The sequence below is a fragment of the Protopterus annectens genome, chromosome 2.part0, assembly GCF_019279795.1.
Source record: "Protopterus annectens isolate FY-2018-M chromosome 2.part0, PAN1.0, whole genome shotgun sequence".
In the NCBI taxonomy this organism is placed as follows: domain Eukaryota; kingdom Metazoa; phylum Chordata; order Ceratodontiformes; family Protopteridae; genus Protopterus; species Protopterus annectens.
The window spans coordinates 97,537,689-97,559,073 of NC_056728.1; the positions used below are offsets into that span (position 1 = coordinate 97,537,689).

Below are 21,385 nucleotides of genomic sequence, written 5' to 3' on the forward strand. Positions count from 1 at the left end.
GGTAAGGTGACTGCAGAGTTGATTATGTTAATGTATTGTTAATATATAGCAGTCTTTTCTTCCCCACAAAAATACAGTTTCCAATTTCACTGTGAACTTCTGCTTACATACAGAATGTGAAAATGTGTGGTGTTTGCTCCCATATAAGACAACCAGTTTGCTGTCTGTAATTATGTATTTTATATTGGGTATGTCTTCTGTCAGTGGTCCTCGTTAGAATTAGTATTTCTGTCTCATTACTTTTTTGGTGTGGCATGTTGTGAATGAAAAAGGTCTGTTATGAGTTAGCTCACTTACACAGGGTAATATATAATGTTATTAATTATTATACCTAATAGGTTCATCTGTAGTTACTAGGCGTGTAGTCAAAAGAGCTACCTGGTTACTGTTCAGGGTCGTACACTAGGCAGACGAATGTGGAAAGATTCAAACCCTGTATTCTTGGCACAGGAAGCAGCTCATTAACAATTCTGATATTTAGTCTTCTGGGCTAACTACCAGACTAAAGCATATAGCCCTGTGGGGTATTGAACCCACTACTGTCTTCTCTTGTATTGTCCAAGGAACTTCATTTACAGACCGAGTTACAGCAGCTACATAGCACTAATACATAGCAGTTTAACACTTTACATGTAGATTGAGCTTTTGGAATTAAAATGCAGGTTATGTAGTTCTTGATCTTCTGGCTTGTATATATCTTTGTCAATAAATAATTTTAGTCAGAAGCAGAAAAAAAATGCCTGCAGTAATTTGTCTAACGTGAAAGGTATTAAATGTGTATAAATTCTAAGTGCCAGATTCCAAAAGATTTACTGTCAGTGTAAGTGACTTACTGTAAAGCCTATCTATAAAGCAGGCTTATACCAGAGTAAGATACTTGCACTGAGAACAAGTTTTTTTTGGAATCTGCCCCAAAGTTTTTTGTTAGCAGCAGAAAATTTGCATTGGTGCACTTAGCTTTATTAAAAGACAAAAGAATCCTGATAATTTTTATAAATTTTCTTTGCACATTCTCCAGTAGCATTAGTACATCACTCTCTGAATAAATACAAAATATTCTAATTCAAAGTGGAAAGGGATGATAATGAAGTGGGGAGTGGGGGAATGGGAATGTTCAAGAAATAAGGAGAGAGTGGTATTTTGGATGCAGATGTTTAAGGAGAATAATTACCGCCATACAGAATTTTATATTCATATAGCTCTAGAAAGTATTCTAAGAACTTAGCCAACATGGGAATAGAGAAAGGAGATTTTGCCAATAGTGATGACTGCAACTAGGGGTCCATAAAATAGTCAAGATGGGGACTGGAATTTACTGGATAAAACTGGCAAAGGAATTAAGGATTTGGAAGCAAATGACAAGAGATGGAAAGGTAATAGAGTGGGGTGAGGCCAAGAAGAGAAAGTGGTATTGTGGATGCAGATGTTTAGAGAGAATAATCACTACCATGCAGAATATTATATTCATAAAATTAAGTAATCTATGAACTAAACCAACATGGGGATGGACAAAGGAGATCTAGCCAACCTGAATTGACTGGTTGGTTGCTCCAATTCCATTGTTGGCTAGAAACCCCAAGCTGTCTTCCCCAGTTAGACAAATTTTGGTTGCAATGCATAAAGCTTCCACCAGGAAAATATATAACAGCAAGTGGAAGCAGTTTTCCATTTGGTCTCACCAAAATCAGCTGAATCCTTTTACAGCTCCTATTCATGGTGTTTTAGACTTTCTAGCATCTATTTTTCATAATGGAGTTAGTTTTCCTACTGTGAAATTGCAATTGGCAGCCATTTCTAATTTTTGCATTGGGGAAAATTCCTTACCTTTGGCCTCATCTAAGTTGTGCAAGACCTTTCTTAAGGGCACTTTTCTTCTTTGCCCACCTATCAAGGATCTCATTCCTCCCAGGGACCTCACTATGGTTTTGCAAGTATTGGTTGCGCCTCCTTTTGAGCAGTCAGCTAAAGTTGATTTGAAGTTCTTGTCATGGAAAACTCCCTTCTTAGTAGCCATCACTGTAGCTAAAACAGTATCTGAACTACAAGCTTTATCTATTAAGCCACCTTATTTGATCTTCCACAAGGATAGAGTGACTTTGCGTACATGTCCTTCTTTCCTGCCCAAGGTTGGATCTGAGGCTAACATCAATCAGGGCATCAGTCTCCCAGTTTTCTTCCCCAATTTTCAAAACAAAGGGGAATACAAACTCCATATGCTGTATGTACATAGACAATTACAGTTTTATTTGGATAAAACTAAACACTTCAGGAAGTCTGCCAGCTCTTTGTAGCTTCCTCAAAAGCTAATTTGGGGAAACCAGTTTTCAAAGTGACTCTGGCTAATTAGCTTACAAGCTGCATTTCACTTGTTTATTCCATTAAATGAATACCCTTACCTGTACTGATCAAGGCTCATTCTACCAGGTCTGTGTCCAGTTCCGCTGCCTTTTGGTCTTGAGTTCCCATTGATGATATCTGCTCTGCGGCTACTTGGTCTGATTCACATACCTTTATATCTCACCACAAATTGGTCATTATTTTCAGGAACAGGGCCTTCTTTGGTTCTGTTGTGCTTTGGAATAACCTTCCATGAGGGTCTCCCAAGAGTTTTGTAGCTGGAGACTCTGTCCTACAGGTTGAAGATCAAATGAAAAAACAACTTCTTCAGATAAAGAAATTACTTACCAAAACATTCCATCTGAGTTGTTGGTTTTTCATTTGTCTTCAGCCTTCCCTTCCTCCATCCCCCTTCCAAATTTTTAAGAACTGACGAATATGGATATGGATATTCCTTTATCTGTTTGAGCTTCAGAAATGCTCTTTTTCTCTACAATTCATGGACATATGTTTACAACCTTTTGTTGTAAACACTAGATAGCTTCTGAGCAGCAAACTCAATCTGAGAGTATGAGAGGAGAGCAGGGCATTATGGGTAGAGGAGGAGCTCAGATTTTCAAATCCTTGAGATGTAGTATACAGCTGAGTCGGATCCGAACCTACAGGTTGAAGACAAATGAAAAAACAACAACTCAGATGGAACGTTATGGTAAGTACATTTTTAGATGTTGAGTTATTCTTTGTTATACTACCATTGCTAGCCCCATGCTGAATATATGTATGTTCCATTTATGGTTTTATTATCATGTTTGTTCTTAACTTGTAGTAAATATATGTAATTGTTACCCAATTGTGGAGCTTTTCTCCTCTGGCCTCTGCTGAAAAGGAGATTGCTAGTCATCCTAGTCAGACTTTCCTGGTAAACAAAAGCTAAATAAAAAGAACTAAATGATCTTGTGGAGGGTAGGATTGTGGTCAAACATTGGTTAATCAAGCTGTACCTAAAGAGGTTGCTACATCTCAGTCCTTCTTTGTAGAACCTCTTCCTTTCATAGGAGCCATATTTCATGATAAATGGGCTTGAACATTTGCTGTTTGAGTCTGTTAGCTCATTTGTTTTGAGGTTTTCCTAATGGCCAGCATCTCTGCCCACAAGAGTTGGGGGCTTCAGACCCTCATGTTTTGTGAAACATAAATGGCTCTTTTTGAAGACTAAGTGTTTTGTAGGGTTAACTCTGAATCCTATTATATCCAGTCTGCCCAATCTGACTGTTGGTCCATGAGTTTGTCATATCCATTCCAGCCCTTTAGCTAGTGCTCCATGCTTTGAGCTCCTTTAAAAATCTCACATAATCCCCCTGCACACTTCTGCTTCTTGTTCTCATTTGTTGCTGTTAGTGAGTGGATGAGTTTATGCTGTAAGCTTAAGTCCTCCAATAATAACTATTACTTTTCTTAAACATTCAGTAGCCTTTTTCTCTTGCTAGTCTGTTTTCATGACTCCTTTCAAACCCTAGTTATCAAAAATGAAAAATAGTATATAAATAAATATAGGTATTTCCCTTAGCTCTTTTGTGGCATCAGGCAGGAGGTCTAACAGTGTATTTTCTTTTCTTCTGTAGATATAGAGTTTTCTTCCTAAAATATTTAGGTTATGTATAACAGTGTGATGATTAGAAAATTAGAATTCTAGTCTTTGACTTGTTTTTATCTATTTCTGAATCTTTTTGTTAAAAAATGTCTGCTTTACTGTTATTGAAAATTAGATTTGATGGACAAGGGATTCAAAAAATGTGTCCATTGTGGCCAATAATCCATCCCCATGACCCCTAAAACCTCTGTATAGTGAGCCAGGGGCAGAGCTATCTTTCAGTGGACTGTGTGATGTGTAAGACCTTTGGATCTCTTTTCCTAGCAGAATACAGAAATAAACTTATTCTGAAAGGGCTTCTTTCTCATGACTCCCAGGCTTCCCCTTCTGATAAGACTGAAAACATATTGAAAAGGAGAAAGATAAAGAAAAAAAGATAAGGAACATGAGAAATAAGAAGAACTAAGCCTGTCTTTACTTTCATAGGTTTCAAAACCAGATTTAGCATATTCACCTTTGGTGACAGTCCCGATGCAAGAGATTTCACCTCTGGCTCCAACCACTTTGGAACCTATAGTCATACAAGACAAGTTTCCATGGAAGTCAGTAAACAGACAGACATTCCTCTGGAAGGGAGCCATCCCACGTTTTTACCTTATGCCCTTCTTACCTTTCTTCCTTTCAGTCTGTCAGGTCCTTCACTATTACAATTGATGTGGATTGGGATGGGATGATGAGTGTTTTTCCAAAGGCACAAATTTGAAATGGGTGTCATCCCAGCTTCTCCTGTTTCTATGGCAAAGGGGTTGGACAACAATTCAGGCTTGTGTTTTGGGCCTAGTTGTTTGTTAGTAGAGGCTGTGTGTCTGAGCACATGTTCCAGGCCATCGTAGTTTAGCCAAAGCCAGTATAGCATTTCAGTGAGAGTGAATTGTTTATGGTCATTGGCTGATTGGGGTTACCTGGACTATGACTTGGAGTAAGCACCTCATTGGTTCTTTCAAGCTTTTTTTTAAAGTTGTTTCAGGTTTCAACTTTGTTACTTAAGAAGTTAACTTGTGTTTCTGCCATTTCACACTGGGCTAATCGGAGGAAGGGCACTGAGCCAACTAGTCTGTGATATATAACATTAAGTATCCTGTTTTTTTGCTTATTTTTGTGAGTTATTTATAGCACTTTTATTGTCTGCATATACTTTTCTAGCTAGTTTCAGTGTGTGTGAGGTATTAACTAGAAATTTTCTACAATTGTTAAGCACCTGGTTGAGTTTGTTTGTTCTGATTTTTGTTTCCCAACCTCCGTCCCTATTGGTATCCTGTTTTTATACTTGGTGGCTTTACAGTTGCCCACACCTGCTGTAAACTTGATCTGGGACACTCCTCCCAGTCTAGTGTCATTACCTCATCCTAACTAATCCAGGGAGAACATTTGAGAAGGCCAACCCACTTAGTTTCTGCTCCTCCTTTCGCCTTTCCACGTTACAAAAAAAAATTCTAAGCTTGTTTCTTGCCTTTCTGTAAGTTGTCTAATCCAGATACAGATTTGAGGTATCCAGGACTGTTTGTAAGCTTCTGAGCCCCCAAGCATTTCTGTGTTGGAGGGAAGCCTTCTAGCTTAATTTTGTTTCTTAGAACTAGCCAGTTTTATAGTTTCAACACTCAAATCTGTTTCTTTGAGCTCAGCACTTGTTCAGATCTCATTGTAAGCACTAAATAAGCTACAAATTACTACAGCACTCAACTTTCTTTACTTGTCTAGAGGAAAACAGTTTTTAGTACTTAATAAATAAGCACCTATCCAGGCATGTCTAAGGGTCAGCTCCCGGTGTTTTCTCCTGTCTACCTGATGAATCTGGGTATCTTGGGGCAATGCAGCAATTGCCTCATGTACACAGACAACCCTCTCCTCCTACCACCCAACACTACAACCTGTGAGAGATGCACTTATATTGCCAAACTGGAAGCAAAGCTCTCTTCACCCAAGACTGGACTAGACAGTCAAGAGGAGAAGGTAAACACTTGCACCACACCACACTCATCACATAGTCCCTCAAAACCTACACCACCAAAACACACACATAGAAACACAAAACACACACCTACATTCACGGAGGCTCTCAATAAAAATCTACCCAAGCAACAGGGACCTCCAAAGCAGAAATGCAAGCAGCCTCCACCCCTCAACACAACCCAGATGACACATAGCCCACAAACTCAGTGTGACACTCAACCACAACCCATAAGGCATAGCAACGTACCCAACACTCTAGTCATAGGTGACTCTATAGTCAGACACACTGATGTTCCACTCACCAGGCTAAACAAGGAGAAAGTTACTGTCAGCTGCCTGTCAGGTGCCAGGATCAGCCACATAACGCACGCACTCAGGTCACTCCACAACAAGTACAAATATGACTGTCATTGTCCATGTTGGTGTGAATGACCTGAGACGTACCTCCCTGGACTACATGAAAAGAGACATGGAGGAGCTGTCCGATCTTGTATCCCAAGCATGTATGACCCTAGCCCTGAGTAGCATCCTGCCATCACCCAGAATGATACCACAGTAGAAGGACAAAATTATTGACTTCAACAATTGGCTAAGCTTCTGGTGTCATTCTAAGGGGATCCAGTATCTGTCTGCCTGGGATGACATGATTGACAAACCACAATGCTTTGCCAGAGATGGCCTGTACCTGTCGCCCTTGGGATTCCGGATACTGGCTAAAGCTCTTGCCACCTCTATAGGCAAGGTTCAAATGACAAATTCACCACTGTAACAGGTACAAGCAAGCAAAATCTGAGGGTAATGCTACTGAATGCTAGAAGTCTAAACCTCAAAATGCACTCATTTGAGGCACTTCTTAAAATGGAGAACATCGACATCTGTGCAGTGACAGAGACCTGGTTCAAGGCTTCAGAGAGCACCCCTGCATTACCAGGCTATAATTTATACCACACCTTTCGGCCACCTAACCTGGACCGAAACATTAAAGGAGGCGTGTCCATATTCATTAAGGATATCTACACCTCCAGGCTAGTTGCTCAGCATAATACATCCAAGATTATCCAAGTGCAACTAACTCTGGGTAAGACCCCAATCCAAATTGTAGCTTGCTACAGATCCCCCACCATCCCCCAGGATTCCCACTCCTCATTTCTTGATACACTGGAAAATATTAGGGTACAACCTAACACTCTAATAATGGGCTATTTCAACTACCCCACCATTAACTGGGAAAGCTACTCCTGTATCAACTCTTGTGCTCAACGTTTTCTGGAATTCATAAATTCCAACACCTTGGATCAACTTATCCACACCCCCCACCAGGGGCAGTAATATCCTAGACCTGGTCATTACCAACATGGCAACCGGTGTTCCACACCAGAGGTCAATTCCTCATTGGTCAGATCCGACCACAAGCTAATCACCCTAGACATCCATATCCCACCCCCCCCACCCCCCAATTAGGGAAACCACTGTAAAAAATGTCTCCAAAGCCAACTTCACGCTTCTTAAGACAGAAGTGGCAAACTTCACAACACCCATGCTGACAGACAATAGAGGTATGACTGCTGAATCCAGTACAAATGCAACTTATAAGCACTTACACGAGTGCATGGATCATGCAATTCCTAACAGAACCAAGATGTTATCCTCCAAAAAAAGGAAGCCAGTCTGGTGGTGCCCTGACATAAACCAACTCTACAAGAGAAGAAAGAAACTGTTGCAAAAAAGAGTAAAATCCCATGATTGGAGGAACTCCGTGGTCAGCCTCAGTAAGAAGCTGAGATCCCTCATAAAATCCTCCAAAGCTAGTTACAAAAACAAAATCGCCACTGATTGTAAAGACAACCACAAAACAATCTATAGCCTTGTCAAGAATCTCAATGGCAACATTCAGATCTGCTCTGAATTACAGTACAATGGCACTAAGTATACAGAACCAACTGATACTGCCAACATCCTGGCAGATAGGTTCAGTGCTAACTTTACCCCTCTCTCACCCCCTAAAGGGCCCATCTCTATACCGGAAGAATGCAAAGTTCCTGTAATCATGGCTGCACAGGTAAAAACACACTCTCTAAAGCCAAGAACACAGCATCCATGGGACCTGACAACATCCCAGGCTGCATTCTACATGAACTACAGAATGAACTGGCACCCCACCTAAGTATCATGTTCAATCATAGCCTCACCTCAGGCTTTGTGCCCACTGAATGGCGCACAGTAATGGTTATCCCACTCCACAAAAGGGGAGCCACCACAGACCCCGGGAACTATCGCCCCATTAGCCTGACGAGCCTGGTCTGCAAGGCTATGGAACGTATCATCATGGAACTTATAAACAATGACATTGGTAATCTCCAGACTCTGGACCCTACCCAGTTTGGGTTTGTAAAAGGCAGATCATGTCTCCTAAACCTGATAGACTTCTTTGAAGTGGTCACCAAAGCCGTAGATGAGGGTAAGGTGGCTCACACAGCCTATCTAGATCTCGCCAAGGCTTTCAACACCATCCTCCACTATGGAATTATAGATAAACTCACTAAACTAGGTATAAATCCCTATGCCACAAGATGGGTTGCCAACTTGCTCACTGACAGAACCCACACTGTGAAAGTAGCAGACTCAAAATCCAGCTTCAGAACAGTGACAAGTGGAGTACCACAGGGTTCATTCCTGGGTCCTCTCCTGTTTGGTATCTACTTCTCTGAAGTACAGGCTAACACTGAATGTCTTTGGCTAACAAAGTTCGCAGATGACTGCAAACTAGGAGCCATAATCAAAACTCCTAAGGATGTGGACATCCTACAAAAGGGCCTCACTGAGACAGATGCCTGATGTCAAAGCCAGGGCTTCAAGCTCAGTGCCAAAAAATGCATTGTCATCCTTTTTGGTAAAAACTCTGTACCCATGAGCTGCCACATAGGCAGTAGTCTACTTAACACCGAAAGCGTGATAAGAGACCTTGGGACACAGGTGGACAGTAGTCTCTCCTTTGATAATCACATCGCCACAGTAGTCAGGAAATCCTTCTACATGGCACACCTCATCACAAAAGGTTTCTCATCCAGGAAAAAAGAGGTCATTGTTCCCCTCTACTCATCACTCATTAAACCCACAACGCCCCTTTTGGTATGTATCTCACAAGACATCTACAACAACTGGAAAGGCCGCAGAAATACCTCACAAAGAGGATTACTGGCCTCAAACAGATCCCCTACACAGACCATCTCAAAAAATTCCTGCTTTACTCTGCATATCGCCTACTCAGAGGCGATCTCTGCCTAACATACAAAGCTATGTCAAACCCAGAGCTGTTGGACATGCTCCACTTAAAGAAATCCCAATCCCTCCAAGCTACATGCTCTAGGGGACCTAAACGTTGTCACCACTATAAACAGAACATTCTAGAGGGATAGATTCCTGTCCCAGAGACTTCCCATACTCTGGAACAAACTGCCTATCTATATCAAACAAAGCTCCTCAATAGCACTCTTCAAGAAAAATCTTGATGATTGGATGGGAGATAGGAAATTCACCCCGGGGATCACTTCTGTGGCTCTGCTTGACAGGAGCACAGGACAGTAATTTTCCTGGGTGGCAAACACCAGGGTACCATTTGGCTAGGATTATATAGGCCTTAGGGCCAATAGCCTAGTGTACCTACCTATGAACCTATAACTAGCTCTTCCCAGTCCCCCAGTTCAGCACCAGTGAATTTAGAGCCATGGTTTCAGCTGGAGCCCTGTGTTTGGCACTGACCAAAGTTGTCAACTTAGTACCAGTAGTGGTTCTTGGAACTCAGTGCTCAGCATTGTGTTTATGACATCATTGAGGAGGCATATGTAGATTCTCCTATGGAGTTATTAATACCTGCTGCTGCTTTGGATGATTGAGAGGGTTCCCCTCACTTTTGGCAAAATGCTTAAATTGATGCACCAGAGAAGATCTTGGACTCTTGACCTCCCCTTCTCAGGACAAGGAGGTGTTATTTGAGGCTTACCATTGTGCATCCTCTGTGTCCTGGTCCCCCCTCCTACTGATTGCCTTATAGATTTAGTGGGCAGGAGGGCTTGGCAGGAACATGACTCCACTTAGGTTATCCCCAAGAAACCATATAAAATACTTTGTCCCCCAAAGGATTGAGAGCAGTCAACTGGGGAGCCTGTCATTCTTTCATGATTATGGCAGCAGCCACTGTAACAGAGCTGTTCAGCAATGCAGATGCTGTTCATCCATCTAACATGAAGAGCAGTGAATTGGATTAAGAAGTGTGTCTGTGTGTCATGTTCTTTAGCCCTGTGAGTGTTGAACTGTGCAACATGCATGAATCACTTCCAAACAGATTTAGAAGAAGAGGCTTTCAACTCTTTGTGAAAGCCATCCACGACTGACTAACAAAAGCAGATTAAGACTTGCATGAGTACCAAGTACTAAGGTTTTCAATAAACCATGGTGAGCATCACTAATCTCTTCATGCAACTGTTAAATACCACAGCCGATGGAGCACCCAGAGTGCCGAGCACAGGCATTACTTTGAGTAACCATGTTTGGCTCCATCTTTGTGACTTTGCTGACTTTCAAGACTTCTTCCACTATTGCCCCCTATGTTGGGTCCTTCTTGTTTGGACCTTCAGTGGAAGACAGACTGTTGAGGTGTAAGAAAGAAACAAAAATTTTGTCTGCCATTGGTGTTTGATTTGAGACACCTCAAAGGTCCTACAACACAAATTAGAAGGGGGGACTCCAAGTCCCTGGGGTTTCAAAAACACTATCAGTCCTATGACTCCTACTCTGATTGGGGCAACTGTGGCAGAAGTAGCCCCCTTCAACAGGCACCGACCAAGAGGAAGAGGAGGTATGTAAAGTTAGATATTTTGGAGTCCCTTTTTTTACAGACATTCCCAATGTCCCTGATGACTTTTCTGACTGGTTCCCTCTGGAGGCAGTTGAGGGCTGCTTATTTGTCCAAGCAGCTGTGTGGGGGGCCATCATGCAAAACAACTGGGTGAGAGTGAGATAGAGAGTATCCATAGGATGTATAATACCCTTTTCCCATTTATCACCTCACAAAAACATCCATTTCCACACATTCCACCCAACCAACAAAACGTCTCTGGAAGAGAAACTTTTTCTTTCTTAGTGTTAGAGGAGCCATCCAGTAGGTCCCACCAGACCAAAGAATGTCTGGAGTCTACCCACAATTCTTTTTCATTCCAAAGAATAACAAGAACCTCTGGCCAACTCTACATCTCAGCAGCCTAAATTTCTATATCAAGATGGCTTCATTCAAAATGGTTACTGCGCAAGTGATTTTGCCCCATCTGAAGGCAAATAATTGGATGTTTTCAGTAGACTTCCAGGATGCCTACCTCCATATAAAAATTACCAAAGCATCCAGGAGGTTTCTGCAATCCCAACTGAGACTAAGTTTACTCAGAGCTCAGCCCTTTGGTATCATCACATTCCCCTGGTATTCAAGTGCATGGCAATGGTCACAGTTCACCTGAAACAGAATGGGGTCTGAGTGCTCCCATACTTAGAAGATTGGCTTTTCACTGCTACAGTCAAGGAGTCTCTTCTCAAAGCTGAAGGTTACTTTTAGCAGCTTTGCTTGTACTTGGGTATCTCTGTAAACTACAAATGATTGTCTAAAACCAACACAGTTCATTCAATTTATCTGGTGTAATCTGGGCACTTCCAGTTGCCTCGTCAGTTTCTTTCCACAAAGAGTTAATAAATTTGGTGCTTTCATGCAAGTCTTCTGAACAACCCATCTCCATCAGCAATGCTAATAATTTGGATCCTAGGACTAATTGCCTGTATGATAGTTGTCATTCCCCTTTCATATTTTTACATACAAATTCTAAAGTGGCTACTCAGTCTACTGATCTCAATTTTCAGATCATCCTTCTAATAATGTAATCATGAGGCAGTTATGCAGGATACCTTCATTGTGGTGGGTCAATGCCCCTACTATCTCCCCATGAACACTATTTGTCCTTCCCCCGCCATGAACATGAACAATGATAACCACAGACATCTCCCCACACTTCCTGGGGTGTGGGGGGAAATTTGGAAGGGATGACCAACTTTCACAAATAGCCTGCAGATGAGGGTGGTCCTCCTAGCATTGCAGAAATTCCAGGACCTTTTACCTCCTGGAGTGATTGCAGTTCAAACATGCAGTGTGTTGTCTGAAGAAGCAGGGGTGAACCAGATCTTACTCCCTTTGAAGAGAAGCCATGAGGATTTGGCAATGAGTTTTGCTTTGCATCACTTTTTAATCACAAAGCACATTCTGACAGCAACTACTTTGCCTAATCCCTCCAGAGGGATAGTTCCTAAATGACATTTTGGTCACACAGTGACCCACTGAATCCTGTATGCCTTCACCAGAGTCATCTAATGTCCAGACTCTTAAAACAAGCAGGAGCATACAAAGCATTGTATTCTTCATTGCCCTATGCTAGCCATGACAAATTTAGTTTCCCCTCCTGAGGTCTCATTTGCTGAAGTACTTATGGCTTATTTTTAAGCTGAAATTGTATACTGTGCCAGGTCAATTGCTACTTTTACCACCATTTTCAGAAATTTTACTGTGGATGAAATTTGTGCCACTGCAACTTGATCTACATTGCTTACCTTTTCCAAATATTTAAGTTGGTTATCTTTACTTATCTCCAGGGCTTCCTTTAAGGCAGCAATCCAAAGAGTATCCTGTCACAGTGCCATCCAGGATTGTAGGTAGCTTGGGATTCTGACCCATCACTCAGATTAAATGGACAGGATGAATGGGATTGTTCATTTGTTCTTCTTTCGGCTTTTCCAGTTTAGGGGTCACAGCGGAACTCCGGTCCGCTAATGATTTGCAGTAGATTTTACGGTGCCAGCTTAAAAATAAGACTTCTGTTTAGTGAAGCATAAATACGATGTGTAATCAGAAATCTAGACAATGTAACCTTGGACACGACTATGCCCTTATCTATTTGGGGTGAACAAGATAAACAAATGACTCTCTTTCCAGAATGCTTTTGTCATAAGAAGATAGAACCTTAAATGTCCAGGTTGTAAAGAATGTATGATTTGGGAAGAGTGCTAGCAAATAAATAGGTTAACTGAGATTACTCTCAGACATAATCTCGAGAAGAAATGAGGGATTAGTAAAGTACACAATAGCTTTACGGGACCTTACATAGGGAAGCTTGATGCCCAAACTTCAACGAAGGCACTCCCATTCACGCATGTCTTTCGAATGCCACTCGACCACGGGGAGGACATGCAGACTCCACACAGAAGGCGCTCCAGCTGAGAATCGAATGGGAGAACCTCTTGCTGTGAGGCAACAACGCTATCGCTGCATCACCACAGCATCTCATTAATAATGCCTGGTTGTTACTCTGGGGAGAATATCCACCATCACTGTATTTGACAGTGGACCCTTTTGGGATTCAAGTTGTTTTAACTCAAGGACAGGATGAATAGGATACAGAAGTTAATTACTTACCATAATGCTGGATCCTTTCATCTGCTCCATGCAATATGTCATTCCTCCCTCCATCCCTCTTCCAGATTGTCATTTTTTTTTTGAGGACCTGGCAGATCATTGGAAGCTGCTCATCTCTGCTGTGTTTCTTCAGATATTATGGCCTCTGCTGTTAGGCAACAAACTCGATCGGAAGGAAGAATTGTAAAAGAGCTTGATGCTTGTAACCTTAGTTTGGCAGGATCGGATCCAATAAGTGGCTTAGTGCCCATTAGTCGGATCTGGTGGCCAGACTAGGATGAAGAAATCCAGTGTCCAGGTAAGTATGTAACTTCTGTTTGACAGCAGAATAAGCAACAAATTAGCTATTAGATCTCAGTATATAGAGTTAATATTTACAGTTAATATTAAATGAAAAGGGTACACATGAGCCATCAAGGAAAGTAATTTTGTCCAGAATGTTTTACACTTGCTATATTGCTTGCTTTCAAGGCAAAGGCTTCTGATGCAGTCATTTTTACATATTAATTTGTCAACCATGTTGACTACTCTAGTCAGGAGACCCTTTTCAGCCTCCACCTAGGCTAGAGGCAAAAACAGAAGACGCATTGTAATACATTCATTTCTTATGCATTACTTCAAATAAAATACTTAGATCATAAGTAATCTATTGTCTATGTTTTGCATTTCATTCCATATGTGTTTGCAATCAATAACTTACTAACTTGTGTTGTTAATCATATATGGGTATATTATCAACTGATGTCAAAATATTTATTCAAAGATAAATCTGTTATATAATCCAAATGTTGAGATTTAAAAGATGAGAGTTTAGGCTGTTTCCTCAGTGTGTATGCAGCATGTTTTATTCTGTGTATAGAATGGGTACCATACGAAAAAAGGCACATAACCTTGAGAGGAGAAGGTGGTATTACAAGAGACTGGAAACACACGAGAAATTTCTGAACTCCTTGGTGGGTGTGATAAATGTCTGGAAGCTAGTGTACAATTCAGAAACAGTCGTGGTTGTACTCATGGTCTTTTCAGAAAACAGAAAAAGACAAGTACCATGTGCTGTGCAGGGTAAAAACATAATGGTAAAGACCAGCAGGGAATTGCATTCCTTAGCTTGGGTAGTAGATCCGCAAAATTATGTATTTATTCTCCAAGGAAATGCCATAAGGTAATTTATTTTAACATCTGTATTGAATTATTACTTAAGACATAGGCAAACATACATTTATGTAAAAGAAAACAAACCATGTTAGGATGTTCAGAGTTACACACATTATACATCACATATATTCTTTTATACAGTTATCATCAATTAAATATTATATAAATTGATCAATTCCTGCCTTTCTTTAAACCTTACTCCTCCTCAAAAATATTATTCTTCGTGTATTGCTGTCACAGTTTTCAAATTTTCTGTGTAATTTACTCAAACCCTTTTCTAAAGATTCAACTTCCAGTTCTTTTATCTCGTACAGTATTCAGTGCTTCAAATACATTTGATTTAGACTTTGATTAGTATTTCCTAGTAACTGCTTTTTGGCAGCCACCAAAATTAAACTTAACAAGGCCTTACTATGTCCTGGCAGTTCAGATCCTATATCCCAGCTCTAAAGATCATTTCCTTAGTTACATCCTTTCAGTATTTCTGACAGAGGACCCTGTAATTTTTTTTAAGACTGCCAACTCATTACAGTTCCAAAATGTATGTTCCCAGTTACCTCTTTCTTCCCCGTCACCATACCTCTCAACCTAGAAACATCAAAAATCTGGACAAGGCCCATGAAAAACAGGTACAAATCTGTACGCTGATTAACATCTGATTTGCATACATAATTACATAACCCCACCCACTCCAGTGGAATTGTGGAATACCAACTTTTAAATGCGAACTGAACAGGCAACCAAAATATGGCACCAGAGTCCCCCAGCAGCCACTCCGATGTCCCATTACCTGGCTATTTCGCCCCATTTACCATAAACACTAATGTGTGCATACTGCTTTACTTCTATAATGATTATTTGGATTTTATTTTTACAGCACAACAATGCACAAACACAAATACACATCTGGTAAAAGCAATACTGTCTCACAATGAAAATAGACTTGGCATTAAAACGTGTCTTCCCTTGAAACTTACATTCATTGAAACAGCATTGAAACCCACACCACAGCCAAAGAAAATGCATCTGGCCAGTGGTGGATAAAGATTACCTTTGGGCTGTTTTCAAATCATTGGTCCCTTGCACACAAAACAAGAAACATACATGTGTTCTTTTCTTTGATGCACCTTACTGACTTTATTAAATTATATTCCTTGTATAATACAGCACACTTGTTAGACAGAGTGCATTTTAAATGTATAGTTTAAACATTTTTCCAGTAGACTGTACTGTAGGCAATGAAACAAAATGCATGCACCAATAATGCCAAAACTGGCCATTCAGAACATTTTCCATAATAAAAGTCTTCTTCCACACCCACACTATAAATAGAATGACAGCAGTGTATCTTGCACAGTTTCTCATACATTTTCAATTTCATTTTTTTTTGGGGGGGGGGGCAAAGGGTCAAAAACCAGGGACACATTTTTAACATTGCTTGTATAATTTTGTAAAGTTGCTAGAATAAAATGTGTTACCACCATGCATTTCACTGGTAAGTCTTGAACCCAGGACCCTATGCACTACAGTCAGAGGAACATACCACTATGGTAAATCAGTAGCTTCCTGAAAAACAGGAAGACTGAAACTTACTGGCTATCATTTAGTGAATTCATTTCTCACTTCTCACCATAGCTCTCAACCTCATAGCACAAAAAAACCTGGACAAACAAAGCCAATAATGGGGGAATACAAATTTAGTTCTCACTGTAGCTCTCAACTCTTAGCACAAAAAACCTGGGGAATACAAATTTAGTTCTCACTATAGCTCTCAACTCTTAGCAGAAAAAACTTGGGGGAATACAAATTCAGTTCTCACTATAGCTCTCAAGTCTTAGCACAAAAAGCCTAGGCAAAGCTCACAAGTGGTGGTGGATAGAGGCTTTAGGCTCTTTTTATCCTGTACTGAAGGTACAGGGTTTGTGCCTGAGTACCTCTAGCCACCAGGTATATTGAATGGGGGGGCATTGTCTCTCACACACACACACACACACACACACACACACACACACACACACACAAGCATATAATCCATAAAAGCTCCATAAAACAATTCCCGCTCACATGAAATGATGTGAACTCCTTCCTTCAGCTCATTCCTGACTCTTCTCTCGCATGTACTCCATAAAACTCTTCCCGCTCGCATTTGCGGCCAGCTGGAAATGATGTGAGCTCCTACAGGTCAATTCCGACTGGCTGATAGCCCTGAAGGCACTGATGTCATCGCTGACAGAGCGAAAATTGAAAACAAAAGGGAAATAAATCGGAAATGAAGGGGTGCCACTCGGGAATTGTGACACCCCTTCATTTGGATCCCAAAGCTTGGTAAAAACTGAGTAATTCGGTATGGTTGGGAGGTATGCCCGTCACACCTCCAACATTCTGCAACTACCTGAGGAAAAATTCTTTAGAGTCTGTTTGGGGTATAAATACACCTATGCAAACACTTGCAAGCAAAAATCCTAATTTCTATACTTGCATATTTGAGAGCCATACATATGTCCTTACATTGTTTACTTGTGAATTGCTTATCCAGTCTCTCTTTCCAATCTTTTTTAACCTCCTCTGATCGATTCCTATAGTTATCATGCAATATGCTATAGGCCCTACTTATTATCCCTTTTTTAACAGAAACTTCTGTCCTAGATTTGACTAAAAACTCTACCAGAGTACGTCTTTCACTTAGGATTCACCTGTCACTTTCTGTTTGCCTATTCTCTGATATGAATCCCTGACAGGGAAGGCAGTCTCTAGCCTGGAGTCCAAATGTTTTCTTGGCAACTTCCCCTTCTGCTACCTTTCCCTCGCTAGTTATTTGCTCCCAATACCTTGGTTCCGTTGCCAGCTTTACCAGTAAATTCCAGTCTCCTCTTGCCTATTTTCTTTACCCCTAATTGCAGTCATCCCTGTCGGCAGACTCTCCTTTCTCCATTCTCATGTTGGCTTACTTCTTAGAATACTTTCTTCTACTTTATGAATATAATATTCTGTATGGTTGCTATTTTCCATAAGGATCTGCATCCAAAATTCAAGTCTTTTCTTGTTTATTGAATTTACCCCCTACTTCATCATCCTTTTCCACTTTGAATTATAGCTTTCTGCTTGTGTTATGTAAATGAACCTTAACAATCAGGTAATCCTTAACCACTATTGCTCTAAAATGTCCTTTGAAATCAGGTAATTCTTAACCACCTTTTTCTACTGGAAGGATCAACTTATCCCACTTGGCCATTGCCCCCTTCCCCTCCCATATAAAATCCTTCAAATTTTTATTAATTACTGTCCACAGTATATCCTCTGGTTAATAAAAATATGCCTGACCTGTGTGTAAAAATTAGAGAGAATGAAAAACATTTTCACTGCTTGTATCTTGCTATCCATATCCATAAACAAGAGCTTTAAGTTTCTCATTTTTGTATTATCTTTTGTGTAGTCTCATCCCACGTATCCTTAGCTGCCGTAATAAAATCCTTTGTAACTCATATCCTAAATGCTTTATTTTATCCTGTCCCATAAATATTGTTATTGCTGAACCAATTCAGGTTTGGATACGTAGTTTACAGCCTTTGTTTTGTCTAAATTAATTGTATATCCAGAAAGACTTGAAACTGTCTCAGAAAATTCTACAACAATGAAATGTACTTTTCTGGTTTTATCAGGTACATAATAATATTGTCTGCAAATAAGGCCAACTTTTCTAGATTACCATAACAATTATATCATTGAATTTCTGAGTCTCTTATTTTCTGTGCCAATGGCTCTAAATATAATACAAGTAACAAAGGTGAAAGAGGACACATCTGCCTGGTTCCTCTCTTCAGGCACAAACCATGGGGTATGTTCTTGAAGTTTATTACTGATAAAAGGAAAGAAACTTTTGGCAGTATAAAGCACGCAACAGAATGTTAACAACATGTTAGGTAGAATGGTGTGGCTGCATTAAAAGGAAAGACTCTGAAAGCTTGGCATTTTACAGTGAAATAGAGAAAAGAGATGGGGTATGGTGTGAGCACTCATGCATACCACATTGCTGTAACAAAATTGGAAAGGGAAGAGGGGAACAGTGTTAACATATGATAGAAGAATAATGGGTCTGAGATGTCTTAAGGAAATATTTCACAGAGAAGTTGTTGAGGACTTGTGGGGGTAGAGTGCCAGACAGAGGTGATATTCCAAGATTCCTAAAGCAGTTGGAAGATTGGATCTGGTAGTAGTTAGGGCAGGGCAGGTGTTGCAGGGTCTGCAATAGTCAGTAGACCATAGGCGTTCTGCCAGCATCCTTCTGTGTTCCTGTGCACCACAGTACACTTTACATGAGGTAATTACTGCAAGTATAATTTATTTTGTAATAATTCATAATTTGATAACTTTTTTCTTGTAAGCCAGAGGGATACATTCCTTAAGAATGGCATTATCTGCAGCGGACTGCTGCCGCACCCAGGATTGTTTTTCTTCCTCATACCTGTTGCTTCTCAGAATAGTATCTGGCTTCCCATGACCCTGGCATTGGAATGACTTGAGTAATGTAATTTCACTTCAATAAGTAATTTCTTTCCTGTTTTTCCATACAGTCTACATACCATATGTACGCTTTTAATTCTTGTTTGTTAGAGTCTCTTCTGTGGGCTTAAGTTGTGTAATTGCAAAGGAAGCACATATGGTTTGATCCTTTTTGTTAACTTTGGAAAACAATCCTGATATTGTTGGTTGATTTGATTTTATGCAGGACATGACAGTGAAAATGCACTGCATGCAGAAAGGATTGGAGGTTGCATTTTCTTCAGTCTATTTTCTTCTCTCTTCAGGGAATGTGACTCCAAGTGCATCTGCGTCACAGATGGCTAGTGGAAATAGCCTGGTGTCCTTTAGTAGTCGTACTGATGGCATGCACCAACGTTCATATTCTGTCTCTAGCGCTGATCAGTGGAGTGAAGCTACAGTTATTGCCAACTCTGGCATCAGCAGTGGTAAGTCTTATCAGTTAAAGCTCAGAAGTGGTAACGCAGTGATCCATGCTTAAATTCCAGCACTCAGAAGTGTCATTGTTTGTAGTGTAGTTGGATGGAACCCTTCATAGCTAGCACTTGGTTTCATTTGAAAGTTTCTTCATGTTAGAAAAAAAATTAGCACGATTTTTTTCTGTCACTGATCTGTTCATGAGGTTATGAAGTAAAAAAAAAAAACTGCATAGCAGTCTTTGAATGGAAGCTTCCAGCCAGTCACTGCTATTTTATAAGTGATATTCAGTGGAGATTACAATATTTATTTTTGTATAATATGGTTGCAGTCTGCAAGAGTGAACTCTCTTACAGGCTTGTTTTTTTAGCCTTTTCACTGGTTTCAGTGAGAGATCGCAGAACAGCGGGGTTAAGGAATATGCTCTTACCCTGCTGTTATGCAGTCTAGGAGTTGGTATATGTAATATGCAGGTGGTGTAAGGGATAAAATATTTTTTTTTACTCGTTTTCCTTAGGTCAATCTTTTTAGATTCAATCTAAAAGGATAGATTTTTTTCTGTTTGCTGTTTTTGACAGTTCTGTAAATGACGACACACACACACACAAATATGTGTTGTGTGTGTATGTGTATATGTATACACACATGTATATACAAGTGGCTCATAAAATATCAAACGCTTAGTGCGATCACTTGAGCGAACCTAAAGTGATTGAAAATATGAAAAAAATAAAATTAATTTTATTTGTAAGAGAACAAGCCCCCCTGCACTCCCCCAACCCTGGTTAATTATGTATACTAACTCAAAGATCTCACAACATGATAATAGCAAATTCCCTTACTCCACTGCAGTGCAATTCCATACAAAAGGCTGCTGGCAAAATCTCCATTTGAAGGAACATTCACTGATACAAGCTTTTGCTTTTTTACAACAGAAAAACTTGTTAGCGTTGATGAGTGGTAGCTCTTGTGTATGTGTTTATGTGTGTGTATTTTTTAAAGCAGTTTTGTATGGGTATATGTGGATAAGGCATTTTGGTTTGCAGGATAGTCATTGCAGTATTTTAATTTTTTGATTAATTGTTTCTGTACTGCGTAGCAAAAGTGATTCTTGTAATATACAAATGATTGAAATAAGAAGTCTGCTATCATTTTGTTCAGAAATATTTTGAACATTTTCTTAAAAGTTACTCTAAAAAGTTTAGTTGATGCTTGGTCTGTTAGCAGACACTGAAATCTGAAATGCTTCATGGAGTTTAAAAGATGGTTTTGCAGAAGTTCATTAGCAAACATGTATCAGTGGTAAAATATTTGTGGTAATGCTGTCAGAACTGATGAGTTCCTCTGTCTATTGAACCACCTCACGGTTTGTCCCATTATTTTGTGCTGAATAGGTAAGAAAAGGGTATCATAAAAGGCACTTGCTATGACTGAGCCCTTAAAGTCCCACTCACCCCCTTAGGCCCTCCACTGTATCAAAGTAAATTTGCTCATATAAGTATTCTCTGTCACCCTGATTAACCATCAGGACTAACAGCAGTATTTCCTCCAACTTTATTACTGACATACTAACTACACTTTCACATAACAGTGGAAAAAAAGAGAAAACTCCTCACAAACTGGCCCACAACATAAACTTCTAGAGACAGAGATACAAAATAACAATGGGCTTTATCAAGGTGCAAATACTGATCGACACTATTGTGCTTTGTAATTCCTATGGTCCCAGACCCACACCATCAGTGATTTTCTGTAGCCTTACACACTTTTTTATAAAATGTGATTCAGTCATTGGAGTTTTTGATGAAATATTTGAAACATAAAAAGCCTTA

General features: G+C 40.1%; 1 protein-coding gene across 1 annotated transcript in view; it reads left to right on the plus strand.

Moving 5' to 3' along the window:
* Nucleotides 1-21,385, plus strand: part of LOC122792978 (arf-GAP with GTPase, ANK repeat and PH domain-containing protein 1-like) — a 2,685,441-nt gene that overhangs the window by 1,739,978 nt on the left and 924,078 nt on the right. Inside the window, exon 13 of the mRNA XM_044060583.1 lies at nt 19,403-19,564. Within this exon, the coding sequence (XP_043916518.1) occupies nt 19,403-19,564 (162 nt within the window). The remainder of the gene's footprint in view (nt 1-19,402; nt 19,565-21,385) is intronic.